At 39.8% G+C, this 16,992-nt stretch overlaps 1 protein-coding gene across 7 annotated transcripts in view; it reads left to right on the top strand.

The window, feature by feature from the left end:
• The window catches only part of SNAP91 (synaptosome associated protein 91), a 170,285-nt gene that overhangs the window by 1,192 nt on the left and 152,101 nt on the right, over nt 1-16,992 (top strand). For all 7 annotated transcript variants that reach the window (XM_018052935.1, XM_018052934.1, XM_018052936.1 and 4 more), the window contains exon 2: nt 294-453. In XM_018052935.1, the coding sequence (XP_017908424.1) occupies nt 324-453 (130 nt within the window). In that variant the 5' untranslated portion in view covers nt 294-323. The remainder of the gene's footprint in view (nt 1-293; nt 454-16,992) is intronic.

Raw genomic sequence — 16,992 nt, 5'->3', positions numbered from 1 at the left:
CGTTCGGGGACATTGTCACGATGCTGACGCCGGATCCGCGCTGAGGTTCCTGGAGGGGACCTTGTCTCGCTCAAGGCCTCCCCCCTCCCCCTCCCCCAGTCGCCGCCAGCCCGCTTCGCCGGTGCGGGGCTTAGCGCGCTACTGGCTCCGGCAAGGTGGTGCCAGGGCGGGGACGGAGAAGAGAGCCTCCGTGCGGCTGGAGGAGGCAAGGCCTGGGTGCTCGAAGGGTCAAGTCTGCGGCTTAAAGCAGGACCATCTTCCCCCACCCCCCCGCTCCCCCTCTTTCCCCGCAGAAGAGGAGGCGGTAGACGCGGCCGGAGAAGATGTCGGGCCAAACGCTCACGGATCGGATCGCCGCGGCTCAGTACAGCGTGACAGGCTCCGCTGTAGCCAGAGCGGTCTGCAAAGCCACTACTCATGAAGTGATGGGCCCCAAGAAAAAGCACCTGGACTGTAAGCCTCTCTTTATATAAGTGGGATATGCGCACGGCCGAGGCGCTCTGGACGCGTGCGGCGCGGCCTGGGCTAGCTGGCGGCTTATGCTGCAGCCATGCGACCGCGGAGCCGGGCTGTCCCTCACTGAGCTCAGAATCTCCCACTGTCGAGGTGTCGCCGTGGGTCAGCCCTGAAACCTTGTCTTTGAGTCATTTTTTTTTTCTCCTGCTGACCTCCAAGGTTTTAGTGGAGAAAAATAAATAAATATGTATGTATATATACATATGTATATACTAACAAACACACTTTAAGGTACCAAGAAATTGTGTATTCTGGTTTAAGCGTTTTTCACCTTTTTTTTTTCTAAGCCCCTTTTCACCCCGCCCCCCCGCCTCCAGTCCCCATTAGAAGAAACCAGGGGTTGCACACTCGTAACCGAAATAACCACGAAAGTGGATTCGTGCGAGGTCAAATGTATCACCCTAGTTGTTTCCTACAATACATTTGGGGTAGTTTTTAAAATAGTGTCATCTCTTTCAGTGCTGCTGCTGAGGTTCACTGCGTGTGTGTTGTGTGTCACCACAGCAAACTGAAATAAAGTCAAGCTCCTGAATGAGGAAATTGCACTTCACAGATAATGGAGATTTCCTTTTCCACATCCTGGCACACTTCTTTGTCCCATTCTCAGGAACTGCTAGGTGGAACGGCCATGCTGTAGCACAAAATGGTTGTGCTTTGCCAGCATTTGAGATGGTGCAATTTTAGATGAAAACATTCAGTTCATATTTTGTTTAAAAAAAAAAAAAACTTGGTTATTTGATGGGAAAGGCTTTAATCTAGTTTGGAATCTGTTTCTAAAGTAAAGATTTCATTGGATTAGCGTAGTAAATGTTTTGTTATTGAAGGGCTAATAGGGACCCTTAGAAAAAGGCTTTCACCTGCTTTGAGTAGTGAGGCTCCTCACAAGTAATAATATATTCTGTAGTTACTGTTCGATCTTTTGGACCTGCTTAGAATCTATGCTCCTGTGTTGTTTGTTGGTAAAGGTCAGTGTTGGCACTAGAGACATGGTGTAGCTGTACCCACTTTCCATCTGGCTTCCTTTGCCCATTTTCAGATTTTCTTATGCTTTAGGCCTTCCCCAGTGTGTGCCTGGTGCAGCCGAGAAAATGAAAGCACTGTAAGAATTGACTCTGGTCCTGGTACAAGCAAAGCTTGATGAAGCTTATAGCTGGATGATGTAAGGATTCTCCAGGCTTGCAAACCTGTTGTCTCATAAAAATGAATAATTTTGCTTCTAGAAGCTTGTCTGAGGGGGATACACCATTACTCTCTTCCTGAGAGAATCTTTTACAAAACGTGATTATGGTATTGTATGTTATCCATGCAGTGTGGGGTAAGAGAGGTCAGCTGGGCCAAGACCCCTAACACAAGAGGAAATTATAAATTCATGACCACCTCGTTTTGCTGCAGTGTGCTGAATCATTTAGCCATGTTTCCATCAGTTTCCCCAACTCTGAAAGGATGACTCATGTCTGAAAGGTAGGTGTCAGTGTAGCCAATCCTCATAATAGAAAAAGCTATGGGTTGTGGATTTGCTAAATGGTTTGAAAAGGATAGATCCATATATTGATACCTTTCAGAGAACAGTCAAAGGTTAAGAGACTTTCCTTAAACATGTTTCAGAGAAAGACGGACTCTTCCATAGTCACCTTAATCTTTTGATCTTGGAAAATCTTTTCTAAATTTTCCAGGTGGCTGGTTTTTCAGTATTGCTCTCATATGTTAGTGAGTGAGGTGATTCTGAAGATGTGGAATATAGGGGGAATGTTCCATATTTAAAGAAATCAGCTGAAGGAGGAACTTGTATCAGATTATTAAGATGAATAATCATAAGAGCTAAACATTTATTGAGCAGTTACTGTGTGCCAGGCACTGAGCTTTGCATTTCTAATTTATCGTTGCTCAATAGGTTCAGAGAAGGTAACTAATATTCATAGCTTTTAACCACTGCACTTAACTACCATGTGTGGCTTTTTTAGTAATAGTTTCTAGTGAGGGGGGTGGAAAGGAACCATATGAACTGGAATGGTCTAATCTTCAGAATACCCATCCTGTGTGCATGGCTTTGTGTGAAATTGAGTATCACAACTCCACACACTTACTTTAATTTTTATGATAGGCATGAAAATTCTTTTATTTTAAAAAATGAGCAAAAGACAAGGACTGAGGAGTACTGGTCTTTCTCTTTAACATTTTACTTTTCCAATAAGGCATAAAATAAATTATCTTCATTTAAAGTCAACCTTAGGGTGGAATTTGGAAAGATACGTATCAAGTTACTGATATGACCTATTTTAATTAAATGTGATATGGAAAATTTCAACATATAAATGAATAATGTTACATGTATATGCATTGTAGGAAGGCATCTTTGTACAGAATTCTTTGCAATGTTCCTTTCAGTAACAGTAGATGACCTTAGTAATTTATTCACAGGTTTCCAGTAACATAGCAGTTTTAAAAGTGAGTCACGCCAGTTATTAAAACAGGCAAACATATAGCTAAGTTTCTCTGTGGGCACTGAAATAATCTTAAGATTATTTAGTCATGAAAATATTAAATACTAGTTAGGAGGAAAAGAGCACAAAATGCAGAGTTGAGGCAATGAAACCAAAAAAGTTTTTGCTAGTTGGATTTGTATGTAATTTGGCAGTTTGGAGTTCAGATTGGAAGGTTGTAAGAACAGAGTTAATGGTTCTGTGATTTTTTTTTTTTTTTAAAACAACCTTGGGTTAATTGGGCTCAGAATCTTTATGAAATGTGTACTTAATATTATTTAAAATACTCGTTTAAAAGATAATATTTTCTCTTTGGGTTGATAGGCCTCAAAAATTATTGTTAACTATGGTAGTCTATAAAATAAGGCTTAATGATACATGATTTATGCTTTTGGAGGAATGATTTGTTAACATCTGGAGGCAGAATTTCATAAAATAAGAAGGCAGAGAAATAAGGAAACTCTGGACATGTATTCTCAATTTTTTTTCTGTGTTTTCAATAATAGTGTGTTTCTTGAAGGAAAATTATATTCAGAAAAGTTTCTTCATAATCAGAAGTTATATATGAAATTTAAAGGATATGATTAAGGATAGAATTCTTAATAATCTAAATAAAGATTCTGTGTTTTCAGGTTCTTTTAGATTATGTAAAGCTTTTATTCCACACTCTACTAGAATAATGTTGCCCTTTGCACATGAAAATTAAACACCTAATCAACGTTTGGAGAAGGAAATGGCAACCCACTCCAGTATTCTTGCCTGGAGAATCCCATGGACAGAGGAATCTGGTGGGCTACAATCCAGGGGGTCGCAAAGAGTTGGACAGGACTGAGCCTGAGCGACTGAACCATATTCAGTGTTACTGTGACATTAGTTTTTTTGTACATCCTTCCCCTGTAACATTGTGTACCTATTTGATAGCACATAGAATATCCAGGACGTGGCAAGCATTCACCTACTTGGTTACATTACATTACAAAATGTAAACTGTTTTCCATTTCCATTGTTTTTCCATTTCTGTTTTGTGGTTGATGGCCTAAGGGATAACCCAGGTCAAATAATACAGTAAGAGGATCCTGTGTAACATCCAGTGCTTGCTTACCCAAGTGCTATGTCAGGGTTAAAGAACAACAAAATAAGAGTTGACCCAAAGTAACACCTCCAGGGAGAATTTGGGAAGTTTTACTCCCCTTGTGTAAGATTAATTTTGGTTAACTGCTCTTATGAACAATTTCTATGTGTATACTATATTGTTAAAATACCCTGTTTAAGGTTGTCAAAATTATTAACATCAAACCAAACCTTATGAAAAAGCCAAATCGCTTATCAGTAATCCTATTTTTTTTCCATTTTAAACCTCTTGAGAGTATTTAATAATGAGCTTATTCTACTAATAAGTAATTCAAATTCTAAAGCTTATGTTTGAGAGAGATTGACATTCATAAATGATTCTTTCCCTCCAAAAAATAAGAAAAAAATAAGATTGTATTTCTTTTTTCTTTCCTTAATTTTTATTTTTACTTTATTTTACTTTACAGTACTGTATTGGTTTTGCCATACATTGACATGAATCCCCCATGGGTGTACATGCGTTCCCAAACATGAACCCCCCTCCCACCTCCCTCCCCATAACATCTCTCTGGGTCATCCCCGTGCACCAGCCCCAAGCATCCTGTATCCTGAATATCAGGTAGAGGTAATAGGAGGTATAGAGTATATTTTGATTCAAGGCAAATATTGGCAAATGACCACAGAATTCCTACCACTTTAACTTCATTTATAAAATATTTGCTAGTAAGTAAGAAATTTTATGAGCGAACAGAATGAACAATTAAATGTGTTTGCTTTACATAGGCTTCTTTAGGATACAGCATATAAAATATATTTTCATTTATAGAAGTGCTATTTGTATACTGATTCAGTTGATCAGTTCAGTTTTCATTTGCTCATCATATCTGTATTTGTGATAACTTAAGAAATTTCTATAGTGCTAATATCAAAAGTGTAAGCTAAGCTTACTGAGTAAAATTAATGTGCAGCAGTGTATAAAAGCTTGCTGAATACTAGGGTAACTTGCAATATGAGGAGTGTGCTAACTTGCTATAAATGTATTTTATTTTGATTTCAGTTCTCATTTAACTATTTGTTATTGTCCAAATAAATCCTCTAATTTTTTAGACCAAGGCATACTTTATTCCTCCTCCTTGATTTCAACAGAAGCCCCAGCCCGTGTGGAAATGGTTTAGAACAGTCTATGTTATTTTTTAAACAGTCAGAAAGGGATGAGGGAAATAGACTTCTAAAGACATTTGACACTATTATCATTCATACCTTAAATCTGAAAGGGTCCAATGTGTGTGGTCCTGTGACATTCTCAGATGATGATCAGCATCCCAGGAGAGGAGAAGAGATCTTGCGAGGTGGAGAGGTTAGCAGGAGCAGAAGAAGAGTGGCAAAGAGTCTTAGGTCATGTCAGGGAGCTTGCCCTAGAAATGATTTAAAATATTGGGTTGGCTAAAAAGTTCATTCATACCTCTCAGGAAGGTGGTCTGGGAAAACCCAAATGAACTTTTTGGCCAACCCAATAATTAAGTAGGCTTTATATCAGTTATTGGAACAATAAAGATCTTTTCCTGGATCATTTTACTTCCACATTTTCGGAGAAATATTTTTTATGGTATAATGTTAAATATCTTAGGGTCACTTTAGTTTTTTCTTTCCCTCTTGAGATCAGTGTGGTTAGCAGATACTTTCTTAGTACCAGTATAAAACTGATAAATCATTTTTTTAGAAGTTACTCTGGTGATTTAAGAGATTGTGTATATGAAAAAATATGTAAAACTATATATGCAGTAGGTACATTCATATCGTAATTGCAAAATTAGCTTCCTGCATTTTAGATTAAAATCTAGATGTTTGGTTCATTGCCATATTAGTTTTAATGTTTAATAAATGGTTGTTGAAGTCTTAATTTGAAATTTAATCTGTGCACTTAGTTGCCATGGATCTTTCCCTTAGCTTTTCACAAGTGAAGTGAAGTGAAGTGAAGTGAGTTGCTCAGTCATTTCCAACTCTTTGGGACCCCATGGACTACAGTCCATGGAATTCTCCAGGCCAGAATACTGGAGTGGGTACCCTTTCCCTTCTCCAGGGGATCTTCCCAACCCAGGGATTCAACCCAGGTCTCCCACACTGCAGGCAGATTCTTTACCAGCTGAGCCACAAGGGAAGCCCATGAATACTGGAATGGATAGCCTTTCCCTTCTACAGTCCATGGAATTCTCCAGGCCAGAATACTGGAGTGGGTAGCCTTTCCCTTCTCTGGGGGATCTTCCCAGCCCAGGAATTGAACCAGGGTTTCCTGCATTGCAGGCAGATTCTTTACCAACTGAGCTATGAGGGAAGCACTTCACAAGTAAATATCCTTTTTAATATCTTACCTCCTCTCTTCAAATTGGTTGATGTTGGGATAGGGTGTTCTTTGGAGCTTATCTCGGTTTTGATAACTTGGTAAAGAAGGTCAAATGTGACATATAACCGTGTTCCCTGAGGGCAGAGAATGCTTTCCTTACGGTGTTGTATTTTAGATGATCCAACTCCTCAGCCAGCAGCTCCCGAGAGAACCTTCCATATAATCTTAATGCAGTTAAATAATTTGAAAAGCCACATTTCTTGCCATTATAAAATGTTTATTCGCCAGTTTCACCTTGTAAATTCATTTCTCTTTACAGAGGAATACTTTGCTTGCTTGAAGGGACATGTTGGCTATCTGTTTATCTTTGGTGTTAATGTAATGTGGAAGTTTCTCTATCTTGTGCTTTTCATAAAGGGGAGAATAGTTGAATGGCGTACCTATAAGTAAAAAATGATTGCATCTTCCTTGGAGCAGTTGGATGAAAGCACAAACCAGAGAGAGTTGTAACCTGCAGCCTGCTGCCCCTCTGTAGCTCCTTTTCCTGCTTTCTCTTCCGTTTGTGCCAAGTGTGTGAGGATCCTCCTGTCCCCCTCCCCTGGTTCTCTGATATGTCCGTAAGATTTCTCTGTTATGCATCTTTAAGAAGGCTCTGATGTCTTCTAAGAGATCTTGTGATGTGCCATTCCTGGCTACCCAGGAGAGAGAAGCTGGAAGCTAGAACTTTGCTTTGTGTGGTGTTGCCTTGGGGCCTGATCATTTGTGTTTTCTCCTAGGATTAGCACTTTTATTTTAAGGTATAACTCTCCTTTCTGCATCACTTATTTTGTGTCATCTGTATCTTAAACTTCTCTCTCTAGCTCTCTCATGAAATTTTCAAGTATCTCCCTTGAAAACAAACAAACAGAACCTCCTACACACAACTCTCCTTGAATTCTGTGACCTTTTCCAGCAACCAACCTGTCATCCCCTTGCTTTTCTTTCACAACCAAGCTTCTTGAAACAGACACTCATAATTCTAAAGACAAAAAACACAGCTCAAGCCTCCTTTGTATATTCTGTCTCTTTGGCCTAATTCACACATGAAATGTTAGAATCCTTGTAGGGTGTCAGACATTGTCCACTAAATTGCCCAGACCACTCCCACAAGGGTTCTCTTCCACTCAAATACAGTGGGTGATCAGTTCTTTTAAAACTGACCTCTCCTTCTTTAGCTGTCTTCTACTTGGTTTGATCAGTAATTAGTCTTAATCTGTAAAATGATTAATATTAGTATCTACCTCAGTTTTGGTGAGACAGAGAATGCATCTAAGATACTAGCCCAGAACTTGACACAGAAACATGCAGTGAGCATCAGTTATTATTACCACTGCTGTAGTTAGCATTGCTAGTACCATTGCTGCTGCTGCGTCTGCTGCGTCGCTTCAGGCGTGTCCGACTCTGTGCGACCCCACAGACGGCAGCCCACCAGGCTCCCCCGTCCCTGGGATTCTCCAGGCAAGAACACTGGAGTGGGTTGCCATTGCCTTCTCCAGTGCCTACCTTCAGGTAACCTCTCTTTCTCTTTCATCTGTACTGTATGTCTGTTCAGATGTAGTGTTCTTTTTATTTATCCTATTTGGAACTTGATGGGTTTCCTGAATTTGAGAATTTATATGTTTCGTCAGTTCTGGGAAATTCCCTGCCTTTCTGTTATCGTTGATAGTTCCCTACATCTGTTCTCTTTCTTATCTCCTTCAAACATGATTATGTATGTGCTGAACCTTCTCATTATATCCATCTCTACATATACCTTTCATAGTTTCTAATACTTTCTTTACTATGCTTTTTCAGATATCTTCCAGTTCATTCATTCTCTCTTTAGCTATATCTTGTCTGCTTTTACTCATATTTAGTTTTTAATTTTACTCATTTGTATTCCCTTGCATTGAGATAATATACACTTCTTGCTCACATTTTGAGTTTCTCTTTTATTTCTTTACCATTTTAACACAACTCATTTTATATTCTGTCTCTCACAGATCAATTACACGAAGCTCTGCTTCTGCCATTGTTTTTGCCTGACCTTCAATAATGATTTGTTTCCTCACGTGTTTTATAATTTTGGACTCTGAGATCACGTTGTCTAGGACTTCATCTGTGGGAATCCTTGAAAGCCTAACTGTATTTAGAGAGGATTTGTGTTTGCTTCTATAAGGTCCCACATGCACTACCATCCTGGGAGTACCTTAAGTTAATTTCTGTTCTTGGAGTTTCCCATCTAATGCAGGTCCAGGTCCATAATTCTTATTCATAATTTGAAAATCCAAAAAGCTCAGAAGAGCAAAATTTTTTTGGAAATCATTTGTTGACAAAACGTGATCAGTCATAGCCATTTTATTACCTACCTTGAAGGTTCATATATTGAGCTACAGAAAGACTGTTGTATGTATGTTGCCCAGATTATACTAGGTTACTTAGTTTATGGCTGTGTGCCTCATACTACTTTTGGAAAATCTGGAAAATCCTAAATTCTGAAACATATATGGCTCAAGGGTCTTGGATAGAGGAGTGTGAGTCTGTAACAGAAATTTGAATCACAAACTCCAGCAAGGTGACAAGCTATGCTTACACATGCCCCAGAGATTTTCCCCCCAACCACAACTACCAAAGACCTAGGTCGAATGAATTGTTTTCCTGTGATCTTCCTTTGCTTGAAAGTGTTCTTAGTTGTTTTTTTTTTCCTCCTAATTTTAGTAAGGCGGTGACTTGAGGGTCCCAGCTCTGTGAGGAGGTCTTGGTTCCAATTAGCCGTCTTGCTTAGTCCCCACCACCTGGTCTTTTGTTCTTCAAAGGGCTGTTAAAATCTAAGCTTCTGGCCACTGAGACTAGCACACGGCCTCAGGTCAGCCTTCTCTCAAGTATCAGTTTACCTACCAAGTGGTTTTCTGCATCTTCTTTCATTTCTGGCCTTAGGGATTGCTTTTACCTCTTCATGAATACAGCCAAATAAGTGGAAGGTGCCTGTAATATTTATCTAAATTATCAGGTGTTTTCCTCCTTGCTAGTTTACTTGTATGCTAGAAATGCAATCCACCTGTTTTCCATCCTCTGCCCCCGCCCCATCCTCTTTGCTGCTGCTGCTAAGTCACTTCAGTCGGGTCTGACTCTGTGCGACCCCATAGACGGCAGCCCACCAGGCTCCCCTGTCCCTGAGATTCTCCAGGCAAGAATGCTGGAGTGGGTTGCCATTTCCTTCTCCAATGCATGAAAGTGAAAAGTCAAAGTGAAGTCGCTCAGTCGTGTCTGACTCTTAGCGACCTCATGGACTGCAGCCTACCGGGCTCCTCCGTCCATGGGATTTTCCAGGCGAGAGTATTGGAGTGGGGTGCCATTGCCTTCTCCGCCCATCCTCTTTACACAACTCCATAGTTCATTCCAGAGCAACTCTGACATTCATCAGCTTCGTTATACTCTGCATTATCTGGGGGCCTTTGTACATGCTGCTTCTGTGTCTTTATAGATTTTAAAATCTCATTTCTGAAACCTACTGAAAAGGAATGAGTGAAGCTAGGTTTCAGAAATGAGATTTTAAATTTGGTTAAAATTATAGCCTTGATAGGAAAAGTGTTTTGGTTATGGATTTAACCAAATCAGTGTTGCCCAGATGGTGTATATCATTATTGATGAGGTAGTGGATGACTGGATGTTAATATCAAGAAAACTCTTCACTAGCATCATGTGGGTGTAGATGTGTGTACCATTTCCTTGGTTTGTTTTAAGTTGGATACAGTTGGGTAGCATTGTTTTTCACTAGCCATTTTATAATTTATAACTACCTACATTATTAATGGTAAGGATAGTTATAGAAGAAAAATGTTGTTTCAACAATAGCTACATGCTGTTAATTTTCACTGAAATGATTATTATTCACTATGTGTATAGTGATATAATATTACCATTAACAGCTTGAGGGTTTTAGAGAAACAGTGAGGAAAGGAGACAGCTTAACAGAAAGCTTTGGATTCTTCTAGCTTTGTAAAGAGAACAGTGAATATCAGCATATTTAATTTGGCTTTTCATGACCTGTTTGGAGAAACTAGAAGTTACTTTTAGTATTGAGTCTTTTAGTAGCTTTATTAAACACAATCTCTTCATTTATTCATTTAACAAATACTTGAGTATTTACTAAATGTCAGGAATTGTTCTGAGCTTCCCAGGTGGCGCAGTATAAAGAATTCACCTGTCAGTGCAGGAGATGATAGAGACACAGGTTCAATCCCTGGTTCGAAAAGATCCCTGGAGAAGGAAATGGCAACCCACTCCAGTATTCAAGCTTGGGAAATCCCACGGACGGAGGAGCCTGGTGGGCCACAGTCCATGTGCTCACAAACAGTTGGATATTACTGAGCACACACACAGCACCACCAATAATTGTTCCAGAAGGTGTGGGATGCTAGAGTGAGCAAGATACACAACTCTTGGCATCAGAGAGCTTGCAGGTTACTTGGGTAGACAGAAAATGAAAAAAGCTAATTTCATGTTGTTCTAAAAGAAGTTTTAACAAGGGAGGTGAAGTCCTCCATGGAAGTGCATTGCAGCAGAGGTGATGTTTAAGTCCAGCTTTAAAGAATAAGTGTGGCTGACCTGGGTGAGGGGTGGACCAGGGCTGTCGCAGACTGTTATCTTGGAAGAGACTTGAGGTGAGCAAGACACATTTTGGGCATTGAAAGAAGTTAAATAAGGGCTGCTGAAAGACTGAGGTTAGGAAGACTGAGAAGGCTATGAGACAAGACCTGAGTTGTGGGTAGGGCCAGATCTGGAGGGTCTTCTAGGCTCCAGAGAATACTAGAAGTTGTCCAAGCTTTTCATTTTTATGGATGAGTCCCAAAGAGGAGAAAATCACACATTCTTTGTGTGTTAATACTGAATACTTCATCTATCTGCCTTGAGCAGTTGCCCTAATGGGTCATTGCTTTGTTCACCTAATTCTGATTGCTGTGCCTTTGCCAGATAATAATCCCTGTGTGGGGTCATGTGAGAAATGTAACATACATGCACACGTGTTTAAGAGTGTGAATTCAAATTCTGTTCACCATAAATGCAGACATAACCCTGGGCACTTGGGACACAGGGATTACCGTGCAGCTGCCCCTGGTGGCTGTTCCAGACCTTATCCTGCCAGTGTGACCCCTACGTACCTGTTGCCTCTCCTTGTCTCTTGCTTGGTTCTTGGGTCCTGGTGCTGACACAGAGAATGCTCCCTATGCCATTGGTGACAGTGAAGACTGAAGATTACAGACACGTGTCATTTGGTTGAAAGTCTTTTAAAAACGACGTGTTAAACTTTAAGTTCTGTTAGTTTGATCTTCTTCTTGTGGTGACATTTATAACATTCCTTAACTGTCATGACTGAAATTACAGAATTTTGTAAAATCAGGTTCCAAACTATTAAAAATCTAAAACAAAACCCCAAAATATAAACTCCCCAAGCCCCCCCAAATCACCATATATATTAAATATGTCTCAGTATGTTTGCTCCATACTTCATTGGGTTGGTCTGTTAGCCTGTTAACACCAAAGGAAAAATACAAAGGTTGTTAAAATTTAGGTTAAGAAAATATCCACGTGAGGAATATTTCCTTTCTCCTATTCTTTCCAAAGCCAGTTGCTTTCATATCACCATCCTTTGTAATTTTTCCTGAGGTAAATGTTAAAAAGATATCAGAAAATGTCCTGTTGATTCTTCCCTAATAGAAATTTTTGAAACTTCATATAATCTCATTATCAACCTAATTAGCATCAAATTGTACAGCTTACAGATCTGTCATCTAGCTAAACACTTCAGTTAGACCATGGCCTAATGAAGTTTTGGTTTTTTTGGTCTTCCTATCCCAATAGAATTGCAGTGTGTTCATGTTTTCCTGGTTTCTTCATTAAGTGTTTTAACACTCAACACTCTGGTTTGGCTGCCCTTGACTAAGCATGAGTGTACTCATTTAAGGTGCGTGGAAGAGTGATTTGAGCCTGTGCTAGTGGACAGGCTGCACCGTTTTTAACACCTGCATCTCCTCTTTGCTTTGTGTTTCTCTATTTATTCTTTCTCCCCCGACTCCGCCAAGAATTCTCATCCCAGTTCCAAAGGAGTCATGTAATTTTTAGTTCTGCTTTGCCTTTTTTTTTTTTTTGAAGAACAGTGCACGGTAGTAACATCATTATGTCAAGAGTTGGTTCTGTGTATGTATGTGTGTGTATATGTGGAGTGCTAGAACAAAGATTTGACTTTGGTCTTTCTTGTGGATCATACTAATCATTTCATGCAGTTACACTGTGAATTCAGCAAAAGATGCTTCTTTAATTGAGTTCAGTATATTACTTTTCCAGGTGGAAAAAAAAGAGTTTAAGTTGGGCACTCAATTGGCAGGGGTGTAAATTGATACACAGTTTTGGGAGGACAGATTGGCAGTACTAGTCAAAACTCTTGAAAATCCTTTGGCTCAGGAATTTGTTATAAATTTGTCTCAGATAAATAATTGGAAAAATAGGGGAACGTATGGATATTAAGGGTATTTGTTGCAGCAGTCTATAGGAATACAAGATAATACACCCAAATACTTGATGGTGTATGCCAATAAGCAACTGAACAACCTTTAAAAATGAGTTTCTTATAGTTGACATGGAAAGACAAATGAGATATAATTCACTTTTCATTTTTAAAGGATGTATGTGTATGCCCATAGTATTTATTTTGGTAGAATATATGCAAAAATGTTATCTGTGGATGGAAGGGTGTTTACTTTCTGCTTCATACTCTTGTTAATCATGACTGTTTTGAATGTGAGTTACAAGAATGTAGATCAAACTATTTTGACAAACAACTTCACCAAAAGAAAGGGACAGTCTTCTTAGAGCTGAAGTTTTAGACAAGCTTAAGGAAAAACACTCATTTACCTTGCCCAGGTCCTGATTGACCTGTGTGAATATGTGGCATGATGCTAACAGTTTCTAGTCCAACCAGAGCTATTTAGTGGGGAACCCTAAGAGCTAGTGGCTTGATACAAGTTTTGTTTCTTGATCACATCACAGTTTGCTACAGATAGTTCATCCCGTCTTGGCGAATTCATCACCTAGTGTTTCAGAGCCCTCCAGGATTCTATGCATCTGTCTGATGGAGGAAGGAAGACAGAAAGGGGAGTAAGTATTGCAGGAAAGATTGAGGTGATGATGCCTGGGCGTCATTTCCACCTATTTTCCATTGGCGAGATTTCAATGGCCTCACCAAAGTGTAAGAGAAAGTAGGAAATGAAGTCTAGATATGAATCCAAGAGGAAACAAATTTGCTGTCACTTGTCTAGGCAGTTTATCTATGCTGGCTACTGAGGCATACTGCCCACTAGATTTATTTATCTGGATTTATTTATTTATCCAGAATTGACATTCATCTTGGTTGGTTCCAAGCCTGAGGTTCATATGCCAGTGGCCTTGTCTTTAAAAGCTGCTGCTGCTAAGTCGCTTCAGTCGTGTCCAGCTCTGTGCGACCCCATAGACGGCAGCCCACCAGGCTTTCCCGTCCCTGGGATTCTCCAGGCAAGAACACTGGAGTGGGTTGCCATTTCCTTCTCTAGTGCACGAAAGTGAAAAGTGAAGTCACTCAGTCGTGTCCGACTCTTTGTGACCCCATGGACTGCAGCCTACCAGGCTCCTCTGTCCATGGGATTTTTCAGGCAATAGTACTGGAGTGGGGTGTCATCGCCTTCTCCGTCTTTAAAAGCTAGTAATAGAGTAATTTATATGGTTAGGCCTTGGGGGAAGGGGGGAAGTTCTTCCTTTCTCCATTTGATAGCAAAAGGCTGCTGTTCTTGATTTTTTGTTTTGTGTTAACAGAGACAGTTATAGCAATTGTGAGACAGGGAAAGGATGCTTTGAATTTTTACATTTAAAAATCTACACTTTCTCTAGGCATAGAGTCTGATATTAATCAATTGCCTTTAAGTTTTACAAAGCACAATAGAATTTTCATACCAAGGAATTTTCTTGGAGCTGCTACTTAAGTGTCTACAGGGATATGATTTTTTTTTTAATATGAGATGATGATTGGTTTACTTATTCGATATCTTATATATTAGCAGTCTCTTTTTCCCTGTAAGATTTAAGTGAAGAAACAGAAAGGAACCTCCTCCATCCCCACCCAGGACTGAAGAGGGTGAGCATTGTACTTGGCGTGTGTATAGGATCAGTTGCTGTTATCTCCACAAACCCCTGTGAAGTAGATTCTCTTATCCTAGGGAGGTGGGGACACTCACCTAAAGTCCCACATCTATTGCAGGAAGGAGCCAGGGGTTCTAACTGCAAGACAAAGGATTTTTTTTTCCCCTTGTATTGTGTTTTTGCTTCTTGTCTGAGTCTCTAGTATCACAGGTAGCAATAATCCAAAGGAAACAAAGCCAACTAAAATACCATGTGATTGTTGTAGGGAGGAAAAGTCAGGGTGAGCTCTAATGCCAGTCCACTAGCTAATTAGCTTGATGGGCAAAACCGTTGTGACTATTCTCTTCTGGCTAAGGGGAAAAAAGGTGGATGGGGGTAGTTTCAAAGGACTATCCTTAACCCAGTCTCACTCCTCTCAGCAGTTACGTCTTTTGATGATTTGCTACTGAAGCCTTATTTGAACATATTTGTTAATTGAGGAGTTTGGGCGGTGCTGGGTGGTGCAACAGGAGAGCTGATTAATGATCAGAGGCATGCGTGCGTGCTTAGTTGTGTCTGACTCTTTGCGGCCCCATAGCTCCCCAGGCTCCTCTGTCCGTGAGAGATTTCCCAGGTTAGAATACTGGAATGGGCTGCCATTTCCTCATTCAGGGGTTCTCCCTGACCCAGAGATCGAACCTGCGTCTCTAGCATCTCCTGCATTGGCAGGCAGATTCTTTACTACTGAGCCCCCGGGAAGCCCTGTGACAAGAGGCCCTACGGTAATTCCAGGCTCTTTTGCTCTCTGGCTGTGATCTTGGCCAGGTGAACTTCATATCTTTGCACTTCAATCTCCTTTTTTCCAAGGCATCATGGGGTTATGTAACATTTAAATGAATAGATTTGTTAAAAACAATAAACTTCAACCCTAAGTTTGTCCGACTGTTGCGACCCCATGGACTATAGCTTGCCAGGCTCATCTGTCCATGGGATTCTCCAGGCAAGAATACTGGAGTGGGTTACATTTCTTTCTCCAGGGGATCTTCCTGACCTAGGAATCGAACCTGGGTCTCCTGCATTGCAGGCAGACTCTTTACTGACTAAGAGCTATGAGGGAAGCTCCAACCCTGAATGACTACAAATTATTGTTATTAGAGAAATAAACCTTCCAAGCCCCAACAGTTATCATCCTAGGAAATCGTTCAGGTGCTCTGTGTGGCACTAAATATGCATAAAAAGCCCAGCCTCAGCTGCTCTCCACGTATCTTTGGCATCTGCTGGAGAGATGATAGTTTATTCCTAGAAGATAAGAGAATTGGGCAATTAAACCCTCACTGTATGGTTTTCATGATCTTGTTTTTATTCTGTTGACAGATGTTAGTACTAATTATCAAAATACAAGTGTAACTTGTGTTTGATTAAAATCAGCTACCAAAATAGATTGTTGAGACTTGATGGTATAGGCTTAAGCTTTGCATTTTAAGTATTAAGCTTTTCAAACGTAGAGCCTTAGTAAAAGAAGATTGTTGCTTCTTTAAGAAAAATAATGGTAGTTGTTCACTGAAATGTTTGACAAGACACGTAGGCAGTGATAAAACTGAAACATATGGAGGGACTTTATTGTTGGATCTAGATTCTTCACGGTTAGCATTTTGTACTATTGTCGGTTTATATTTGAACACATGAATAGAAATGGAGAGACACTAAATATACTGATTTGCATTAAGCATTATTGAATTGAAAGATTCTTAAAATATTTACAAAAAATTTTTGAGAGTAAAATTGATTTTAAAGTCAGGTCAGTTTCATGATGAATCTCAATTTATATTTTATATACTAATAGTGAAATATATTTGAAGGATTTAATAATTTTTAGGGCTAATAGAAAGGTAAACAAGGCTTTGTAGAACCACATAACAAAATGCAGTTGATAAGTAATGTTAAGGATACTGATGTTCATTGTTTGTGTTGAAAATATTTTAAACTATTAACAGAATAACTGAATCCTTAAAAATTTTACATGTGAAAATTTAGTCCTTACAGCAAGCAGTAAGTTTTGTAGTTGTGATTAAGAGTTCATAACATTTAATAAACTAGTTGGCCAGATGCAGTATAACTTTGTGAGCATGCTAGGTTGCTTCAGTCTTGTCTGACTCTTTGTGACCCTATGGAGTGTAGCCTGCCAGGCTCCTCTGTCCATGGGATTTCCCAGGCAAGAATACTGGAGTGGGTTGCCATGCCCTGCTCCAAAAAAATCTTCCCGACCCAGGGATCAAACCTGAGTCTCTTAACATCTCCTGCATTGGGGGATGGGTTCTTTACCACTAGCGCCACCTGGAAAGCCCCTATAACATTAGGAAGGTTTTAGTATTTAGAGCTTGTCAAAATCATAATTAGCTCATAATTATGAACTATTTC

Source organism: Capra hircus, chromosome 9 (assembly GCF_001704415.2).
Source record: "Capra hircus breed San Clemente chromosome 9, ASM170441v1, whole genome shotgun sequence".
NCBI lineage: Eukaryota > Metazoa > Chordata > Mammalia > Artiodactyla > Bovidae > Capra > Capra hircus.
The sequence above is the reverse complement of the archived record's forward strand: the minus strand, read 5'-3'. Positions and strand labels throughout refer to the sequence as shown.